Source organism: Arvicanthis niloticus, chromosome 2 (genome assembly GCF_011762505.2).
Source record: "Arvicanthis niloticus isolate mArvNil1 chromosome 2, mArvNil1.pat.X, whole genome shotgun sequence".
NCBI lineage: Eukaryota > Metazoa > Chordata > Mammalia > Rodentia > Muridae > Arvicanthis > Arvicanthis niloticus.
Window position 1 is genome coordinate 93094568 of NC_047659.1, and position 21972 is coordinate 93116539.

General features: G+C 38.1%; 1 protein-coding gene across 2 annotated transcripts in view; it reads left to right on the top strand.

Annotated features, from left to right (window-relative positions):
- The window catches only part of Golm2 (golgi membrane protein 2), a 64985-nt gene that overhangs the window by 25272 nt on the left and 17741 nt on the right, over positions 1 to 21972 (top strand). For both annotated transcript variants that reach the window (XM_034494560.2, XM_034494562.2), the window contains exons 2-8: positions 3788 to 3842; positions 6130 to 6232; positions 8025 to 8115; positions 10841 to 10982; positions 11601 to 11681; positions 14882 to 14980; positions 15957 to 16127. In XM_034494560.2, the coding sequence (XP_034350451.1) occupies positions 3788 to 3842; positions 6130 to 6232; positions 8025 to 8115; positions 10841 to 10982; positions 11601 to 11681; positions 14882 to 14980; positions 15957 to 16127 (742 nt within the window). The remainder of the gene's footprint in view (positions 1 to 3787; positions 3843 to 6129; positions 6233 to 8024; positions 8116 to 10840; positions 10983 to 11600; positions 11682 to 14881; positions 14981 to 15956; positions 16128 to 21972) is intronic.

Consider the following 21972-nt stretch of genomic DNA (forward strand, 5'->3'; position numbering starts at 1 on the left):
CCACTTATGTGTGTATCATTTACATTTATTTATTGGGGGTGGGGAGCTTCTTCATGCCACTATACTTATGTGGAGATCAGAAGACAACCTCAGGAGTCATTTCTCTCCTACCTTGTGGGTTCTAGAGATCAGACTTGGTGGCAAGCACCTTTAACCACGTAGATATCACAAGGAGCTGCCTTTCTATTCTTACTCTGACAGTTAGGAGTAATTGGACTTTTTTAATTAAAAGCCAGACAGCAAGTTCTTGAGGCTTTGGAGGCCATGTAATTTCTGTCACTATGGCCACAGCTATCACACAAGCATAGACATAGGCTCATTTCCCACAAAGCTATTTAGAGACATTGAAAGTTGAGTTTTATGGAATATTTATTATAAAATATTCCTTGGAAATTTTCCCCCAACCAATAAAGTGTAACCAGTAGTCCTCAGCTTGTTGTCCCTATACAAACAGGTCTAGTTGAGAGAGTTTTTTTTCTCACCTATAAAACAATCTGATTTCATTTTGTCTAATCTTGTCCCCTCTGGTTTGCCCAGCATACTGCAGCCAAGTTTACTTCAAAATTGTAAATTTGATATCATGATCTTACTTAAAAGCTTTTTAAAAATTCCATGGAAATGCCCATCATCTTTGGTAAGACCTTGTGCTATAGACCTTGACTGTTTTTAAAGAGACATATCTGACTGTTTCCTTTAATTTATTATTTTCAAGCTCTTCAGTACTGATTGCAGATTCTAGAATGTTAAATGATTTTTACTTCTAAGTTTTGGTGCATTCTTAAATGTCTTCTTTCCTCTTTACCTCCCCACATGGGCAAGAGTTACTCTTTCTATAGGAGTCATGTCAGACATTATTGTCATTTCCAGAAGCCTCCTGTTTTCTCCTGAGGCCGGATTTATGTACTGTTTCTACTGTGTTTTTCTATAAGTCTATAAAACTCATGATATCATTTGTCTTACCATACTATAATTGCCTGTTTTCTTCAGTGTCTCTTTTGACTAATGAGGTTCTCAAGCTCACAGTGTTTGTTCATTGTTCTGTTTGTATTTGCCTGTGTGCTATCCAGAGCACACTCAGCATTCTTATGGTCCTTCCCTTCTTGCATTATAAAATGGACATGTAAAAAAAAAAAAGTAGGTGTAATTGATATAAAAGTAACCCTTCTAAAGTATATAGTTCATTGGGTTTTTAAAAGTAAGTTTATAGTGTCATATAGCTGTTGTCGCTGTCTGATTCTATAATATTTTTTTTGCTCAAAAAGAAATACTGTGCACATTAAGAAGTCACTCTTATGGCTAGGGATACTGTTCAGATGTAGAGCATGGACTTGTGAAAGACTCTGGGTTTATCCTTAGAGACTTCTTGTTACCTTCCCTCCCCAGATGCTAGCTGTTATCTTTCTGTCCTTATGGACTGGCCTTTTCAGTGCATTTCATATGGGTGGGATTGGAATTGTTTTGCCTTTTTGTGAGTGCCTTCTCTCACTTGCCTGTGTGTTGTTCTCAAAGTGTACCTGTGTTATGCTATGTACTAGTAGTGTTTCATTCCTTTTCATAACTATGCATCATTTATTTGAACTTCCTTCTTTAAAGCCCCAGGACTTCAGTGATACGGTCAGACTCCTACTCTTGGAACAGTCCTGCTTTCCTGCTCTTTGTTTATGGATGAACTTTCACCTTAATAATTAAGCCATCGGGGGCTGGAGAGCTGGCTCAGCAGTTAAGAACACTGGTTTCTCTTCCAGAAGTCCTGAGTTCAATTCCCAGCAACCACATGGTGGCTTACAACCACCTGTAATAGGATCTGATGCACTCTTCTGATGTGTCTGAAGACAGCCACAGTATACTCACATACATAAAGTAAATAAATCTTTTTAAAATTAAGCCATCATGACTCAGAGTAAAGAATAGTCCCTGCTTGATTTGAAAGGACCTTCCTTGCCTTTTCTGCCCTAGCTCCTTTTCCTATTAGTCTTTCTTCTGTATCACCAGATAAGTACTTTGGAGTGTTCTTACATACCTTAGGCCTTCTTGACTCTATACATTTTCTTGGTTATTTTCTCTTTATGAAGTGCTCTTTTCTACTTGCTTCAAGCTTTACCCAATCTTAAATTCCTGTTTCAGATGGAATCCTTTCCATAAAATCTCTGAATTATCATAGGAGTTATACTCTTTAGGTACTACTTTGCTTGCTGACTCCTTGACACTGTTCTTAAGTTTCTCTCTTGTTTCATATTCTTGCCAGTATGTTGGCACTAGATGATAGGAGAAAGGAAATATGTCTTGACTGCAAAAGATAGTGGAAGATCTGGTAGGATGGCTGTAAGCCTGATGGACCTGACTTTGATCTCCTGGATTCATGTGGTGGAAGAAAAAAATTCTTTTCCTGCAGTTGTCCTCTGACCTCTGTGTACTTTATGTGTACACACACAGACATACAGAGACACATACAGACACCACTAATATTAGAAAACAAAATAAGAGAAGTCTTTGTGGTGATGGAATAGCTTCTGTGTCTTGACTATTATTGGGTGTCACAGACCAACACATATGATTAAATGACATAGAACTGTACATAGTTGTTATGTTATTTCCCTAATTTTGAAGTTGTACTAATAGTTATACACACTGGGAGAAATTATGTGGGAGTTACATGAGATATCTATGCAATATTCTATACTTCAAATCAGAAATTTAAAATATTATTTAGAAATTGAGTTGGTATTTATCATTTGCTTCTTATATGGTTGCTTTGGATCATTGTGAATCTGGCCTACTTTTGGGCAAGGATATCCATTTGTAGTGATATTTTACTTATGTTTTACAATTAGGCAAAGCTTGTCTACAGCAAGAAAATTTTCATGAAAAATTAGAGTATAAGGAGGAAAAAATGAAAGACCTTAAAACATAACAAATTTTATGTTCAAGTATGTATTTTTACTTTTACTTTGAGTGATAGATCCTGCTTGATTTGAAAGGACCTTAGCTTCAGTCAGGTCTTGTACACTTATGTTCTTAGTATTCATGTGTACCAACTGCTAAAGGGCAGTGACCGTGGCTTTGAATCCTGAGTACATAACTGAACACAGAGATACTGTGTTGCTCTGCAAAGCCTGAGAAGCAGGAATCACTTTTGATTTGATAATAAATGTTTCAAATAGTCTTATTCTAATATTGAGTTAATGAGAAGTCTTCTGTAAGATTTGGGGTAAAGAAGTCAATAAATGATGTTCAAACTTTGAAACATTGAAAATTGTTATACTGTATATCAGGTAAACACTCCCGTGCAATTTAAAAATAAACATTACAGCATCAGAATTTACTTCTTAATTCTTTTTGAAGTGGAGGTGGGGTATAGAGTTTTTGTTTACATTTATGATCAAGTTCAAAGTGAATATGAGTAAATATGAATGAAATGACATATTCTTGGTGGGTGAAATGGTGTACACATTTCACTAAGCACTAGAGATGGAGGCATGAAAATTAGGGGTTCAAGGTCATCCTTGACTTTACAGAGGAGAGCCGGGTGGTGGTTCCAGCACTGGAAGCAGTAGACAGGCAGATATCTATGAGTTTAAGGCCAGCCTGCTCTACATAGCAGTTCCAGACTCGCCTGGGTTATATAAAAATAGACCTTGTCTCAAAAAGAAAAACACAAACCAAACAAACAGCAACAACAAAAATAATATAGGGAGTTCAAGAATAGTTTGAGCTACATAGGACATTGTGTTGAAAAGGAAAAAAAAAACCCTATATATTATTAAAATGAAAAAAATTTCTTTTTTAGGTTAAGCTACAAAACAACATATCATATCAGATGGCAGACATACATCATTTAAAGGGTAAGAAATTTTTCTTTTAGATTTATTTATTATGTATGCAGTGTTCTGCCTGCATATAGGCTTGCAGGCCAGAAAAGGACACCAGATCTCATTATAAGTGTTTATGAGCTACCATGTGGTTGCTGGGAATTGAACTCAGGACCTCTGGAAGAACAGTTGGTGCTCTGAACTTCTAAGCCATCTCTCCAGCCTCCAGGAGACTTTTAATTATAGAATAAAAGTAAAGACTACTTCATGTCTGAAATCTTCAAGAATTAAGTAGTAAATGGCTGAGCCAGTTGGTGGTGGCACATGCCTTTAATCCCACCGACTCAGGAGACAGAGGCAAGTAGATCTCTGAACTCAGCATGCATATTTATGCATGTGTACAAGCATATAAACACATAAAAAAATTCTCAAAGAAAATTGAACTGTAGCTTATGTGGCCATTAATTTCTAGGGGGAAAAAAAGATGAGGTTCTTATTCTGTATTTTGTCTAATCTGCTACATTACCCATTCAGATTTAAGGATGCTTTGGTGAGATTCTCTTGAAATAGAAAGAAACCGGGAATGTAAAGAAATAAGTAATAGATAAATTTAAGGCTCTAACTTTAAAAATACATTAGTTTTCTATTTCTGTGATAAAGCACCATGACCAAAAGCAACCTAGGGAGGAGGTTTATTTCCTGTTGTAGATTATAGTCTATTATCCAGGGATGTCAAGGCAGGAACTGATGAAGAGGCCATTCATCAGTTTGCTTGCTTTCCATGGCTTGCTCAGCCTGCTCTTGTATCATTCAGGACCACCTTCCATGTTGTTTCAGATGAAGTGATAGGAAATAGTTATAGTTTTTATAGAAAAAAATAGGCAAAGAGAGCAAGCTCCTCACTTAGATTATTACATCACTTCCTCTGTCAACTTGCCTTTTGGAATTGGGGCATGTGATGGTTTAATCTTCATTTTCATCTTGGCTGGATTTATAATTACCTGGAGGAAACATTTCTGGCCACTTCTGCAAATGGTGTTTCCAGAGAAATGTACTGGAGGAGCTAAAACCTCCCCTGAATGTGAGTGACACTATTCCATAGGATTTTTAGTTAAGGATTGAACATTATCTTTGAGCTCATATTAAGAAATTACAATGTAACTGGGTAGTGGCCCACACCTTTAGTCTACAGAACCAGTTCCAGAACCCCTAGGGCTACACCGAGAAATCCTACCTCAAAAAACACAGACATGAAAAAGAATATACAATGTAACCAGGCATCCTGCTGCAAGCCTTACAGTCCAGCACTCAGGGCAGAAGCAGGTAGATCTTTCTGTGAGTTCTAGGCCTGCAGAGTTACATGGAGAGAACCCTGTCTCCAAAAAAAAAGTGTGGGGGGGGGGGGGGAACGGAGAAAGAAAAGAAAAAGTGGGATGACAATACTGTTGCAGTGCAATTCAAGATACATCTAAGAACTTATGTTCAAAACCTACCCAAATGTTCAAGTGTTCTGTTAACACGGGGCTGCCGAGGAATATGGTTAGTAAAGGAGAAGTAAATACAGACTTCAAAATTGAAGCCAAGAAATAATGTAAAAAAATATGGCAAAGTTGAAAAATACATGACACTTGAAATTTCTGGTGCTCCAATGATGAAGTGGTGTGGATATTTTTAGAAATTGAGACAGGTAAACAGCAACTAAAGCTGTTGTAGAGCCAATGGAGGTGTTTGCACAGATAAGCAATGAGAGCATTTCTACAGTCTGTATGACTATTGGGTCCTAGATTTGGCAGAACAGGTTTGATTTTGAGAACTGGAATCATCTCAGTGATCCTTACGTGAGCCACAGTCTGAACAATGAAAAAGGCATCACTAAGCCCTGGAGCTTGTTGACCAGGCAGCTTAGCCTGCCCAGTGAGCCGAGATCTTAGCGAAGGACCTTGTATTAAAACCTCCAGAGAAAAGGCTGGAGAGATGGTGTGGCAGTTATGTAGTTACTTAGTGCTCTCGTAAAGGACCCAGGTTTGGCTCTAGGATACACATGAGGCTTATAGCCATATGTAACTCCAGATCAGGAGACCTACCACCTCTTCTGATCTCCAAGGGCATATGTGGGGCACAGATAAACACTCAGGCACACAAAAATAACAAAAACAACCAAGGTTGACCTCTGACCACACATGCTATCTAACTTCCTGAGACTCTGAGTAGAAAAATTGAAAATGTACGTAATTAAAAGACCATCCCTATAGATTCTCAATAGAAAGTATTGTAGTAAGTAAATTTGATTCTTCTTTGGCCCCTTCCTTTGTCTGGCTAGAGCAACTGGCTGAGCTTCGTCAGGAGTTTCTTCGACAGGAAGATCAACTTCAAGACTACAGGAAAAACAACACTTACCTTGTAAAGCGGTTAGAATACGAGAGGTAAGGGGCCACGTGCAGCAGCCTCTGCGCTTCTCAAGTGTTGGGCCAGCTTTTGTATGTAATGCACCTCTTCCTATCTGCCCTCCGCTCTTTCTCTGTCATTTTCCTTATTTTATCTTTCAAAGGTTCTTGTAAATTTGCAGTCTTTTATTTTAATATGGTAAACACTAGATTGTCAAACAGAAAAATCTTCTGACAGCAGGTTTTGTTGAATGGGATATAGTAAGGACTGGGGCGTGTCCTCAGCATTGCTAAGGAGTATGTGCTCCTGCTCTCGATCTGTCCCCTCCCTCACACTTTGACACAGGGAGGAGGTGGGGAGCTTCTTAGGGACATACAGGTTTAATCAGGTTTATGGTAAAGGGTTGAGTTTTTTTAGGTTTGTACATGAGAAATTAGGCTCAACAGTTTTTCTGTTTGTTAATTATCTTCATACAGTAATTACTTACTGTATGAAGTATATTTTTAACCTGCCAGTATTCAGTGTTTTTTCTAGCATATCAATTTGTAAAAACTTAGATTCTACAAACTTGTGGGACCACTGTAGAAATTTTCCTTTTCTCGGTATTACTTGGATCAACAAGATGGCTCAGTGGGTAAAAGGCAGTTTCTGTGCAAGTCTGACCACCTAAGTGTGGGCCCTGGATGCTGCCATGGAAGAGAGAGCCCTAACTCCCGAAAGTTTATCCTCCAACATCTACACGTATGCCATGGTACACTGTGCCACTCGCGTGTCTACAAGTAGACACATAAATGCACACATCAGATACACAAACATGCCATAGTAATGATGATGCTGAAATAAAATAAATCATTGCAGATGGTTTTATTTTTAATTTTATGTAATTTTTTGAGATTTTTCCCTCTTAATATTTCATTAGCATATATTCACAAACATACATTTACTGAAAATGTTTATCAGTTAGCTGCTTGTATAACATGAATAAAAGATTGCTTTCTAAGTAATTGTGTTAATTTATAATGGGGATGTTTCCTCATAGCCCTACCAACACTGTTTATAGTTTGAATTTAATTTGGTCTCGAGATGTAAGAATAAGATAGTACAATGATATCAAGATAGAAAGTTTAATTTGTGATATTGTGAACATTAAGATGTATCTATATAGTCATTAAGTTTAATTTGTGATAATAACGTAAACATTAGCATGTATCTATGTATTCATTAAGTTTAATTGCAATAATGATATGACATTAACATGTGTGTATGTACTCATTAAGTACTTGTTTCTATTTTCAAGAATGTCTGTTTGTATTCTTTGACTACTAGTTCAGCAGAAAATCAACATTTTAACCTGTTTTGACTTTTTCCCCTGATACTATACTGTTTCTCCCTTTCCCTTTATTCCACGGTATAGACTTGTATTGTGGTATTTAAAGTACTATTGAAGACATGAATAGCTGTCATTTTTATTGGCTTCTACTTCTAACATTTCTCATCTGTTTGGTGAGAACCAAGAGTTTTCTTTTATACAGCATTTTTCTCTGCTGTGATTGAAATTGGTTTTGACAATTATTTCTTTATAGATATAATTTGTAAAACACTTGAGGGAGGCTTGCTTGCATCTGCCTGCTTTCTGTTTTTCCAGTTAACTTTAGCAGTATTCTCCCCCCTGCCCCCCCCCCACATGTAAAGACCCAAGTATTTATAATTTTGACTACATTTCAGTTTCTCTACTGGATGATGTTGTGTTTTTCTAAATATATGTGTGGCTTCTGGACAGACTTGGAGCACTCAGTCCTATATAATCTAAAAAATGACTTTCTAATTTAGTTTTCAGTGTGGACAGCAGATCAAGGAGTTAAGAGCACAACATGAAGAAAATATAAAAAAATTAGCAGATCAGTTTTTGCAGGAACAGAAGGTAAATTAAAAATAAGTATTTAAATAATGTATGCTTTGGTTATAATTCATGTAATTTAGAAGCAGATGGTTTTTGTCATAACACATTAAGAATTCTAATTTGCCTGATTTAAAAGAGGATGTGTATTTGCTAAGTAAAATGGATGTGTGTAAAAATATATCTACTTACTTGTTTTTTCTTATGGTTAGGAATCGAACCTAGGGCTTTGCACAGGCTAAGCAAATTATTATTATGGTGGTTATTGCTGTCAATGTCAGATTCTAAGGTGGATGGTATTTTACTGAAAAGCCTTCCTTTCTCCCTCCTTCCTCCTTTGCTGAATTCCTTTTTCTTAGTGTGTAGCTCAAATTGGCCTGGAATTCACAATCCCCTTGCCTGAGCATTTCAAGTGCTGGTGTTACAGGTGGATAACAGAAACAGAATTGTCCAGCATTCTCTTAGTAGTCTGATGCCCTGTCTTGAAACAGAAATAACATGACTAGATACTATATAGCTAATTTTGATTCATACTTATTTAAAGTACTATGGGTCAGATCTGTGGCTTCATATATGCTAAGTATAATTTCTGTTGAGCTACATGCCCAACTCTGCCTAATACATTTTGAGTCAGCAAATGATTTATTCATTTTGAGTTAAGCTATCATAAAGGTCATTGTAGAAATAGAGGGAATTTTTTTTAAATATCACTAACCATTATGGACATGAGTTATTTTTTATACTCTTTAATCTCAGTTGGTTAAATATGATTTGTATAAAATTTTGTAATTAAAAGTAAAGAGTGACTAGTAATAAAGAGTATTTCTTTTGTTCTTTGGTAACATCTGAAAACCAGATGTTACCAAACATCTGAGGACTAGAAGTCAAGGCTGTCAGGTTTTTGTTCTTGGATTTTCCTCAGCTTTGCAGCAGGATATTGCGGGTGTTGTATATTGCGGGTGTTGTAGCTCTCCATTTTTCAGTCTACAGATTGAAACAGTTGCTGTTTATCTGTCTCTGGTCTGAAGAATGTGAGAATGGACTAGTGAAAGGCTTGAGTGATCAGCCATTCTGGAGGTACTGAGTGTAGTTAGAGGTAGTGTTGAGACACCGGAAGTTTAGAGGAGTACAATGGGGTGGGAAAGGAAGGAGAGAGGCTTGTTGTAGTGCCATGTTATTCACTGAAAGCCTTTATTATTTTTCATGGTTTTGACAAAAATAGCTGACAAAACAACTTATGGCTGAAAACTTAAAAGAATATGATATTATGACATGGAGATACTATTAAAAATTCACAGTCTAGTATCCATAAATAAAATTTTGTATTGTTTTTGTGATACAAGGACAGAAAGATTATACAGATCAAAGGAGAATAAGGAGACTTGAAAACCAAAACTTCTTATAGTATATACTGAGTTAAATCTTGAAAAAAGATTTAGTAGAAAAACTGATTTAAAAGATCTGCATGAAGTCTGAAAGTTTAGTTAATAATTTTTTTTTTTTTCCTTTCTTTTCCTTTTGAGATAGGGTCTTGTGTTGCTCATACTGGATTTAAATTTCCTATGTAGCCAAGGGTGGCCTTAAACTTCGGGGTTTTCTGTGTTCTTATTAGAGATGTATGCTACCCTGCTCGGCTTATGCACTTTTGGGGAGCCAGCCCAGGCCTTTATAGATGGTAGAAAAGCAATCCTCCATCTGAGCCAGATCTCCAGTCTAGTAATACTGTTGTCTTTGTTTTACAAGTATATCATAGTAATACCAGTTTTGACATTAGGAGAAACTGGGTACAAACAGTTAATTTTCCCCAAATCTAAAATTATTTCATGCTGGGCAGTGGTGGTGCAAACACTCAGGGGAAAGAAACAGAGCAGATCTCAATGTCAGTCTGATTTATAGAGTGAGTTCCAGGATAGCAAGGGCTACACAAACCAAGATAGATAGATAGATAGATAGATAGATAGATAGATAGATAGATAGATTTTTTTTCATAATAAAAACTTTACTTAAAAACAGCAAGGAGGCTGGGCAGTGGTGATGCACGCCTTTTAATCCCAGCACTTGGGAGGCAGAGGCAGGCGGATTTCTGAGTTCGAGGCCAGCCTGGTCTACAGAGTGAGTTCCAGGACAGCCAGGACTACACAGAGAAACCCTGTCTCGAAAAAAACCAACCAAACAAACAAACAAGAAACACAGCCAGGAGTCCCCTCACTAAATTACAAAAACATTGTTTTAAGAAAGTTGCTTTATGTTTGAGACACTCTACATGGTGTCTTGTTCCTATAATCCCAGCACTTGGGAAGCAGAGGCAGGAAAATCACCATATATTTAAGGCTAGCCTGGTCTATTTTATCTAAGAAGTTCTAGACAGCATAAAAATTATGATCTTGTTTCTTTAAAGAATAAAGAGGTAGGTGGGAAAGTAGGCTATTAAAAGTTATCCATTCACACAAAGGTGATAATATTAAAAGGAAAATCTCTTTGTTAACTTTTTTTTAATGTATTTTTGTAGCCCTTAGATGGTTCAGTAGGTAGGGCACTTGTCGGTAAGCATGATGACTTCCTGAGTTTGATCTCTACTCCCCACATGGTAGAAGGAAAGAAACTTATGGATAACTGCACTTGCCTGCGCGCACAAACACACACACACACACACACACACACACACACACACACACACACTGTTTTATCAGTGGCTTAATGATTCAAAACTGAAAATATTTATTGTTACTACATCTTTATCCCACATCAGGAGACTCGTAAGATCCAATCAAATGATGGAAAAGAATTGAGTAGAAATGATCATGTGGCACCTGAAAACGTTCCAGATGTGCCTGGAAAGGATGCAGACAGGGATGAGGACCCTGCAAGCAATCGTCTGCCACAGGGGAAAGGTAAGCTTTGTGTTGATACGAGATTGACCATTTCTTCCTGTTTTGAAATATATTCAAATCATTAAAAACTTGTTTGATATTAGTTCTGAGATGATTTAATGTCTGTATTGTTTAAAATTTTGGTCCTGTGATAAAAGAGAAAAAATTATTTTAATTAAAACTGAATCAGGGCCAAGGAGTGGGCTCAGATGGTAAAGTCACTAACTGTGCATGTCTGACAGCCAGAGTTGAGCTCCTCACATGTACATTCAGAAGGTGATGTAGTGGCACACATCTGCAACCCCAGAACTACGTGAGGTAGGAGATGGAAACATTTTTCTGGAAGCAATCAGGCCAGCTAGCCTGTTCTGTTAAGCATAGCACACATAACAGAGACACTACTTCAGCAGTGGAAAGACTCCCTTGACCGCCACGTCATGCACACATGCATGCACATACACACTAAAGAAAGTATGTTTTTTAAAACATTAAAAGGAAAAAAAAAAGATAAAACTAAGTTTCAAACAAGGTGTTCACTTATAATCTGTGACATTAGAAACTGGTCTTTACACTCCTTCCAGTCATTTTCAATTTATATCCACATAAACATAGTGGTGCCTTCTTTTGTACCTTGGGCAGAACCAGTCAAACGAGTTGGTGATGCGGGGATGCCTGGAGTAGAAGAAAATGATCTCGCAAAAGTAGATGAGCTTCCTGCTGGTAAGTGAGACTTAGTGGAGCATTGAACTAACATTAATTACATTGTTTTTATGTGGCTGCATTCTCTTGATGCTGTTGTTTTGAGATGGACTTCAGCTGTGTAGCCCTGGATGGCCTTTGACTTTTCCTGCTTCAGCGTCCTGAGTGACAGGGGTTACAGGCATGCACCACCATACTCTGTCCTCCATTAGTTTTGGTTTGGTTTGGTTTTTGTAGAATCTAGAAAACCTACAGATTTATGTGTGTCTGGTGCTGCTTATTAATTGCCAGAATTTAAAACAAACCTTTTATTGCATTTAGTGTGTGTGTGTGTGTGTGTGTGTGTGTGTGTGTATCAAAGAGATTAAGTGCATGTCATGGCATATGTGTGAAGATCAGAGAACAACTGTGAGAGCTGATTAAAACTCAGGTTGTTAGGTTTTGTGACAGTTGCCTTAACTCATTGGACCATCTCTCTGGCCAATTACCAGTATTTTCTTTTTAAAGATTTATTATTATTCACGAATATGAGTGTTCTATCTACATGTATACCTGTATGCCCAAAGAGGGCATCAGACCTTATTATAGATGGTTGTGAGTCACCATATGGTTGCTGAGAATTGAACTGAAGTACCTCTGAAAGGCTTTGTGTGTAGACCTGTATGTTGGGCATTGCAGATAGCAGTGGAAACAAGGTGTGATGGTGACAAAGTCTGCAGAGAACAGCTCTGTATACATGAGTGGTGTTTTCTCAGAGTAAATGCCAGACTTCTTGTATACTTAAGTTTAGACACTATGTAATAAGTGACATAAAATTTAAGTAAACTGTAAAAATGACCCAAGTAATATGTTCTAGTTAGGATAGACTAGGAAGTAATCTCTACTAGACATCTTCAAATTAACAGTATCCTAAAATGACAAAGGTTTCTTTATTTTCATCTTAAAGCTTGATGCTCTTTTTGAACATCTGAACAGTGGCTTCTGTTATGATTCCACATGTTCATATTAGCCTTCTTTGTTGTAGAAGAAGGGAAAGAGAAATTATATATGATTGGAATGTATTTGATGGCCCAAATAAAAAGTCATTTATTCAAACCAGGCATGGTGGCCCAAGCGTTTAATCCCAGCACTCAGGAGGCAGAGGCAAGCAGATCTCTGGAGTTTGAGGCCAGCTTGATCTACAAAACAAGTTTCAGGACAGCCAGAACTACAGAGAAAACCCTCTCTCACAAACAAACAAACAAACAAACTGACATACTCAATTTCATCTATATCTTCAATGTCAGAATTAAAGGCCCTGTCCCCTAAACAGAAGGGAAAGCTGGTTCTGTATCCAGCAAAAATAAATAGGATCATATACCACCAAATTTACCACACCAATCTTTAGGAAATAAATTGTGCCTGTGTTCATAGGTAGGAGCTTCTTCTTCTTCTCCCTTCTCCCTTCTCCCTTCTCCCTTCTCCCTTCTCCCTTCTCCCTTCTCCCTTCTCCCTTCTCCCTTCTCCCTTCTCCCTTCTCCCTTCTCCCTTCTCCCTTCTCCCTTCTCCCTTCTCCCTTCTCCCTTCTCCCTTCTCCCTTCTCCCTTCTCCCTTCTCCCTTCTCCTTTCTTCTTCTTTTTTCCTTTCCCTCCTGTTTCCTTTTTTCTTAGTTTTCCTGTGGTCTGTCAACTTTCCTGTCATGTTCTTCTTCTGTGCAGGGATATATTGGAGTGAGTGCTGGTGCATAAAAAGTAATCTTTCCTGTTGACCTTCATTTCTTAAGAGAGAAGAAGTCTCTAACTCTGTTGGTAAAGCTCTTTGTACAAATAACATTTCCCATCTTAAAAATAAAAATTCCAGGGGCTGGAGAAACGGTTCAATGGTTAAGAGTATTTACTGTTCTTGCAAAGGACCCAGGTTCAGATCCTCACATCCATGTGGCAGCTTACAACTATCTGCAACTCCAGTTCCAGGGAACTGACCCCTCTTCTGAACTCCATAGGCTCCAGCATGCACATAGTGCACATACATATACTCAGACATACACATATGCACACACATACATGCACACACACATACAATTAAAATAAATGTTTAAGACATAGAAAGTAAAAATTCCAGAGCCAGACATGGTGGCTCATGCCTGTAATCTCATCATGAGGATAATAGTTATAGCCATATGTTGGAGGCCAGCTCGGGCTGAATACTAAATAAAACTCATATGTAGCTGGTCTTTGCTACTTTGTGGGTTCTTTTTCCTACCCTTTATCCCCCCAGTTTCACCTCCTATCACTACATAGGAGAGAAAGAAGGATAGAGAAGAGAAAAAGAGAGATCCCTGAATCTGATTTATTTCCTTCGTTTCTTCTTTGAGAATGACTACTAACAAACTGCAGCCAACCCTCCTGAATGACCACCAACCACACCTATCAGGGCTCTAGCATTTATATACCCTCTGAAAAGTTCCCAGAATTCCAAACTGCACACAATCGCAGAAACTATCTGCAACTGGCAAAACCATGCCTCTGCTAGAGCACGAGGCAAATCATAGTTCGCTGCTATAGACAGTCTGAAATAGCTCTATGTTCCTACCCCTGGGATTCAAACAAAAACACATTCTTACAATATTTCTGTGTTTTTTTTTTTTTAAAGAAGCCAAAATTCCTGAACTGTCACTATAGTTATGTCTTGTTTTCTTATTTTAAATTGAGGGTTCAGCAATAGACTCCATGGGTAAAAAGCACCTGCCACCAAACCTGATGATCTGAGTTAAATCCCCATGACCCACCTTTTGGTATCCTGGCTCCTCTGCTCCCAACACACTCATCTACACAAAATAAGTAAATACAAATGCCATAAAAAATGTTGAGCAACTGAGAGTACTTTCTTCTTAATGTTTTGCCTCATCAACAAGTACTAATTTTTGCTTGTAATTATTTATATAAAAAGATCTCATGGTTGTAAGTCATTATATTTAAAGAGATTGACTTGTTTGTTTATTCATAAACTCTTTGCTTAAGTGCCTGTTATGTGCCCAGGAACTGTTGAATATGATAGCCTGCAAGACAGAATTGATAGTATATAATTTAATAATCATATAAGAATTTTTTAATATGACAAAGGTAAAGATAACAAAATTAGGATACACACAGGATTACTGTTGTGTAAATTGATTCATAGTGTTTGTATTTTAAAAATCATAGTATTTTTAATGGGAATAATGTGGATCTTTTTTCTTGTAGCTTTAAAGAAGCCCCCTGTGTTAGCTTCTCAACATGAAAGTCATCAAACAATCTCTCATCTTCCAACTGGACAGCCTCTCTCGCCAAACATGGCTCCAGGTATAAAGTCTCATTTAGCATTCCATTTGAGAACCAATTTATTATTCAAGTGTTACTATAAAGTAAGTAGAACATATAATTTAGCAGTATGGTAAAAAAACATTTGTTTTGGAAATTAATATATTTTTTAAATGATTGGCACATAACACACATGCACACACATAAGATGTAGAGATTGCTGGCTGAGGACCTTTCTGATTTCAAAACTATTAGCCATATAGAGTCTAGTGGGCTCGGGATGCAGCTCAGTAACAGAATTCTCTAGCTTGTGTAAAAGCATAGTTTCTTTTCTCAATTTTGGAAAAAAAAATAAAGCCAAGATATTGATGGGATAAAAGACACACTGATGAAAAAGAATTAGAAAATAACAGCTAGGAATCATATAGATGAAGGTGACATATAAAAAGCAGGTCTTAGCGATCTCTAGCAGCTGTTTGGGGTTTGGAAGGAGAGGAAATGAATGTCATTGCTCCTGTGTAGAAACCTAGAGACAAAAGAGGTTGAATAAGTTTGTAGTCAGTGGTGGAGATTCTTAGCTACAGATGAAGTGGCATTTGATAAAATAGAGTAAAACTTAATAACAAACCAGCTCTGTGACTTGCCAATGTCAGATGGCTACAGTATTTTGCTTTTCTAAAGCAGGTCATATGAAATTGTTCTGTTAAAGAATTATATTCTCTGGTTGCAGATTTAGTTCAGTAGGCTGCTTACATAGCAAGTATAAGGCCCTGGATTTGGTACTTGACTCCAAAGAAGGGTGGGGAGTTACATTCTTAGCCAGGTGGTGGTGGCACTGATGGTGGTGATGACAGCACAGGCCTTTAATCTTAGCACTCAGGAGGCAGAGGCAGGTGGATCTCTTGAGTTCAAGGCCAGCATGGCCTATAGACTGAGTTTCAGGATAGTCAGGGCTACACATAAAAAAACTGTCTCAAAAAAAAAAATTACATTCTTTTAATTTGATTTTATACTGCAGGTTCACATCTAAGCCAGAATGAAAATCCCAGTACTTCAAAACAGAACCCTTCAAATCCTCTGCAGCACATAGTTCCAGGCCCAAACCTGGAGCGAGAACCCAGAATTCAAACAGACACACTAAAGCAGGCCACCAGGGACAGAGCCAATGATTTCCACAAGTTGAAGCAAAGTAAGAATCAGTTGATGAATACTATGAATGCTGTACTAACAGGAGTTCTTTAAATATGTTTTTGTGCGAGACTGAATTGTGATTTCACTGTTGTGCTCTAACGGATGTGTAAAGAGAAAGAGTGGTTCTGTTAAAATTTAAAAGAAAATAGTTTTTAAATGACTAGAAAATAGTCTAAAGAAATTGTAAAAGGCTTATCATGGTCACCGTTGTTAATAAATTTCAGGTGAGTTGATTTCTTAAACAATGCTTAGTTTTTGAACATTAAAACTCTTTGGAGAAATAGAGAAGATACAGTTTGTGAGTCTAATGATGGAAAGTTTGATTAGGAGGGTGGAAAGTAGTTTTGAGAAGTGGACTATTGGGGAGAGCAGACACCTGGACAGGCTGCTGTAGGGAAGCCCAGTGCCGCTTCCTCCTCCATCTTTCCAGTTGTGTCTGCCTCATGTGGATGTGAACACACTCAGCACTGTGGAATGAAGTTTATTGCTTAGTTACTTCAAAGACACTGATTTTGGTATTAACATCTCTGAATCTGTAGACCCCTAGTTAATGGGTTCTTGGGATCTGTAAGGAAAACCTATGGTAGCAGAGAGGATTTGCTGTTGGCGCTATCTCTTAGGTCAGCTCCTTAAACTACTTTCCATTCCATTTTCTCCTCATGGCTTCTTCTTTCCTTCAATTCTAAGTAGATAGAATGTTCAAAAGCTCCAGTTACGGCAGCAACTGTCCCAGAAACATGGTACTGTCTGCACACAGGTTGTTTATAGGTTGAGAATTTGCCAACATATTTCATTTATTCAAATACTTCTATTTTCTAACAGTTACATATATATATATATATATATATATATATATATATATATATATATATATATATATATATGAATATATAATTTGGACATGAATTGTCTTTTCTTCCATGATATTTTAAAGCGTATTTGTGCAGCTTGATTAAAATGCTACATGTTTTATTTGTAAGAATATAGCTAACTTTTAAATATGTTGAGAAAAATTTTTTTTCCTAAAGTCCCACTGTGGAATTGGCTCGTATGCTAGTTATTTGTTTCATTGCTGTAACAAAACACCTGAGGAAAACAATTTAAGGAAGGGTGTGTTTACTTTGGATCACAGTACAGCCCGTCTAGTAGGGGAAGGTATGTCAGCCGGAGTGTGAGGCCGCTGTCCACAGTGCCTCCTCAGGTGCGACAGTGCTGGGTGTGCTCAGCTCCCTTTCTCTTTATTCAGTCTGGGATCTTAGCCCACCCACATTTAGAGGGGATCTTGCAACTTAAATTAGCCTAACCTGGATACTCTTCCACTGACATGCCAGAAGCTAGCTTCTTCAGTGAGTCTAGGTCTTAGCAAGTTGACAGTAACCATCACAGACTGATGAAAAACTTTTCTCTCAACAAGGACAGGGGACAATATTGAACAAGAGATTTAAATGAATTGGTCCTGGTGGCTCACACCTGTAGTCAGTCCTTGGCACTTTGAAGGCTGAGACAGGAGGATCACAAATTTGAAGCCAGCCAGGGTTAATGAGTCAAGACTAGCTTGGACAGCATAGTGAAACCTTGTCTCACAAAAAAAAAAAGGGGGGTGGGGGTGGGAGGGGTGTCCTGAGGATAGAGTGCTTGCCTGTCATGCATGAAGCCCTGGACTTTATTCCTTGCTCCACATAAACTAGAAGTGGTAGTGCACACCTGTAGTCTCAGCCTTTAGGAGGTAGAAGCAGCAGTAGGAGTTCAAGGTCATCCTTGGTACATGTTGAGTTTAGGATATATGCAGTTCTTTAAAAAAAAAAAAAAACAGGAAGGAAAAAGAAAAAAAATACTAGTATAGGGTTGATAAGATGGCTCAGTGAGGAAAGGCGCTTGCTGACAGTGATGTCCCTAGATTGATCCCCAGGACCAATACAGGAAAAAAAAAAAAAGAGAGAGAGAGAGACAGACAACTGGCTTTTGCAAACTTTCCTTTGACCTCCACATGCATATGCAACATCACACATGCACTCAAGCACATGTGTGTACACAAACAGTGTTAAATGTTAAAAAAGAAGTTTATATAATAATAAAGCTCTTAATTTGTCACCTAGATTCTTTTAACAACATTGATTCTACAGAAATTTTTTGCTAGTATTCATTTATATTTTAGTATACATAGATTAATTTGTAGGTAAAGAATGTCTGTAAATAATGCTGGGAAATTACTCTCTATAAGTTATTTTGAAAGGACCCCTTCTAAGCCTTATTTTCCATGTATCATTAATAAATATGAAGAACTGAAATCAGTGCATGTATACTTTCTTTTAAAGAAAAATTATATGTTTTACTTACATGTATGTATATGTACCATGTACATTCAGTACCTTTGGAGGCCAGGAGACAGTGTTGGGACTCCTAGAACTGGAGTTACAGGCAGTTGTGAGTCACTGTGTGGCTACTGAAGCTGAATCTTGTTCTCTGCAAGAGTAACAAGTGCTCTAAACCACTGAACATCTCTCCAGCCCCCCAATGTACTGTTTTTAAAATCATTTCAATTGACATTATTTGTTATATGCCCTTTGTAGGGTGGTAGGAGCAAGGTCTTGCTATATAGTCCAGGATAACCTAGAACTTGTAGTCTTCACCCCATCTCAGCTTCCTTTTTTTTTGGGGGGGGGGGTGGTGTTGAGACTGAGACAGGGTTTCTTTATATAACTCTGGCTGTCCTGGAACTCACTCTGTAGACCAGGCTGGCCTCAAACTCAGAAATCGGCCTGCCTCTGCCTCCCAAGTGCTGGGATTAAAGGCATGTGATACCACTGCCCGGCTCCATCTCCCCTTCTTAAGTGTTGGTGTTACAGGGATGTACTACTACACCAGCTCTCTTACATACCTTTTGATTTTATTTTTAATTTTATTTTATGTGTATGGGTGTTTTGTCTGCATGTATGTCTTTGTACCACCTATGTGCCTGGTGTTTGTGAAGGCCAGAAGAGAGTGTCAAATCCATGGAACAGGAGTTAAAGGCAATTGTAAACCACTGTGTTGGTACTAAGAGTCGAACCTAGGTCCTCTGGAAAAGAGGTCATCTTAATACTGAGCAATCTCTCCAATAATTTTGTATGTGTCAGTAAAATACACGCACATGCACACAAAATACATACATTCGTTGTGTGCGTGTGAGTGTACGTGTGCGTGTGTGTGAATGTAGGCCCCTGTGCCACAATGCTTAAGTGGCCAGAGGACAACTTCAGGTGTGCCTCACTTTTACTCTGGCTCTCCGCATCACCTTGTTCAGGACAGGTGCCCATTTGTTGTTCTCCATAGTATTTGCCAGGCTAGCTGGCTCTTGAACTTCTTAGAACTTTTCTGTCTCTGTCTTCCATCTACCCATAGGAATACAGTTGCCAGGGTCATGTGTCTGGCACTTACAGGAATCCTGGGTTTTGAGCTTGGGCCTTCATATTTGACCATACATTTACCCACTGAGCCATCTGGCCAGCCCACATATAAATTTTTTTTGTTTGTTTGTTTTTGTTTTTTGTTTTTCGAGACAGGGTTTCTCTGTGTAGTCCTGGCTGTCCTGGAACTCACTCTGTAGACCAGGCTGGCCTCGAACTCAGAAATCCGCCTGTCTCTGCCTCCCAAGTGCTGGGATTAAAAGGCGTGCGCCACCACCGCCCGGCCCACATACACATTTTTAATATCTATATTCCATTGTGCTTTTTACCCTTACTATTTAGATTATTTTTTTTCATTTTAATTGTCATGATTTTTTTCCTGATTATTTATTCCTTCTACTTTAAATTCAAGTGTAGTTCAAAGAATGAAGTTACTGAGTCAAATGCTTGGCCAGCTTTGCAGCCCATGTGTCTTTAGAGAGTTCTCAGTGCAGTCACTGCAGATGGTTAATATTATCCGTTGCCCTGTGAGCTGGCCACATTAATTTTTATCTTATAGGATATTTAGAATATGAGTTCCTTCAGGGTATATTACTGGGGTCTGGAGGTGAAGCTCAGTGGTAGCACACCACTGTACAAAGCCCTGGGTTCAGTCTCTTGCCCTGTTGATAGCCTTGTTTTTTAAAAATAGTATTTATTGTTTTTGAGGTAAGATCTCACTATGTTGCCCATGCTGACCTGAACACTGGGCTCAAGAGATCCTCCTCTTTAGCCTGCTGAGCAGCCTAGCTACCTATGGTTTTTATATGAGAAAGTTTACTTTAATGATTTCCTGGTATGTAATATGTATATTGATTTTTTTTTTTAAAAAATCACTTACCCTGAAATTTTTATAGATTGATCTACATACTTATATCAGATCTTTTAGAAAAAATCAGATATTAGTCTTTAATAAATGACTTTAAAAATGTTAATTTTACTGTTGTGCTTTTAGAGGGCTTTGTTTATTTATGTATTTTCTTTACTTTTTTAAATTTATGTGTATTTTTGGGAGTGAAGCAAGCGCAGGTCCCTAAAGAGATAAGAAGAGGACTCTGGATTCCCTGGAACTAGAGTGATAGATAGTTGGGAGCCACCATGTGGGTGCTGGGAATTGAATTCTTATCCTTTGGAAGGGCAGCTGGAAGAACCCTGAACCCATTAAATTGTCATTTCTCTGTTCTCTCCTTAGAGCCCTGGCAACCACCAATCTGCTTCAGTAAGTAGAATCATAAAATATGTGGCCTTAAACCAAATGTGGTGGTACACTTGTATGAGCATAAAGGAGGAGTAAAGGCCAGAGGAGTCAGGGTTCAAGCTGCCCTGTAGTGCCAGGCTTCTTAGCAGGCTTCAGCTCTTAGAGTGGTATAGAATGTATTACTGTTTTATTCCTTTATAAGCTAGGTAATAATCAGTGTATGGATTCATTTGTTTATTCAACTATTCATGGGCACTTGACTTATTTCTACTGAATATTATAAGGAGTACTGCCATGAAGATTCATGTACAGATTTCTTGCTAACACCTGTCTAAAGCTTTTTGGATATGTACGTAGATGTGGTATTGCTGAGTCACATAATAATTCTATGTTTAGCTTTTTGAGGAACTGCCAGGCTGTTTTCCATAACAGCTGCACCATTTTATTAATACATTCCTTCCCTGAATATGGAAGAGTTCCAAGGTGGGGGATATGACTCAGTTGGTAGAATGCTTGCCCAGCATGCAGTAATCCCTGGCCTGTCTTTGATTACCAGCACTACATAAAAACAGACATACTTGCAATCTCAGCTTCCATAGTGAGTTTGAGGCCAGTCTGGACTACATTGAGGCACTGCCTTTTTTTTTTTTTTTTCCTCCACACCTTCAGCAACATTTAATCATTTTCCCATCCGCTGGCCTTTTCTCTTTGTGCTGTCAGCCTACTGGATGTGATGAGGTATTTTGTTTCGCATACTCTTTGTTTTTCAGTGCTGGGGATCAAACCCAGGTCTTGCACTGGCATCCTAGGCTTCAGTCCTTTTGGCTTTGATTCGTGTTTCTAAAGACTAAGCTCCTTTTGGATAAATCTGGGAGAAATATCCATTTAAAAAGTTGTTAGCCCATTTTTAAAACTGGATGTTGTTGTTGTTAAGTTGTGAGAGTTTCTTATATATCGGAGATACTATATCTATTATTTTCTGTGTATATTGGATGCTAGACCCACTGTCTAAAGTTCCACTACCCTTCCCTCTCTCTCCCTCCCTTCATGTGTGTGTGTGTATACACACACACACACATATATATAAAGTTTTCAACTTTTTTTGTTGTTTTTTTTCAAGACAGGGCTTCTCTGTGTAGCCCTGGCTATCCTGGAACTCTCTAGGCTGGTCTCAAATTCAGAAATCCACCTGCCTCTGCCTCCCAAGTGCTGGGATTAAA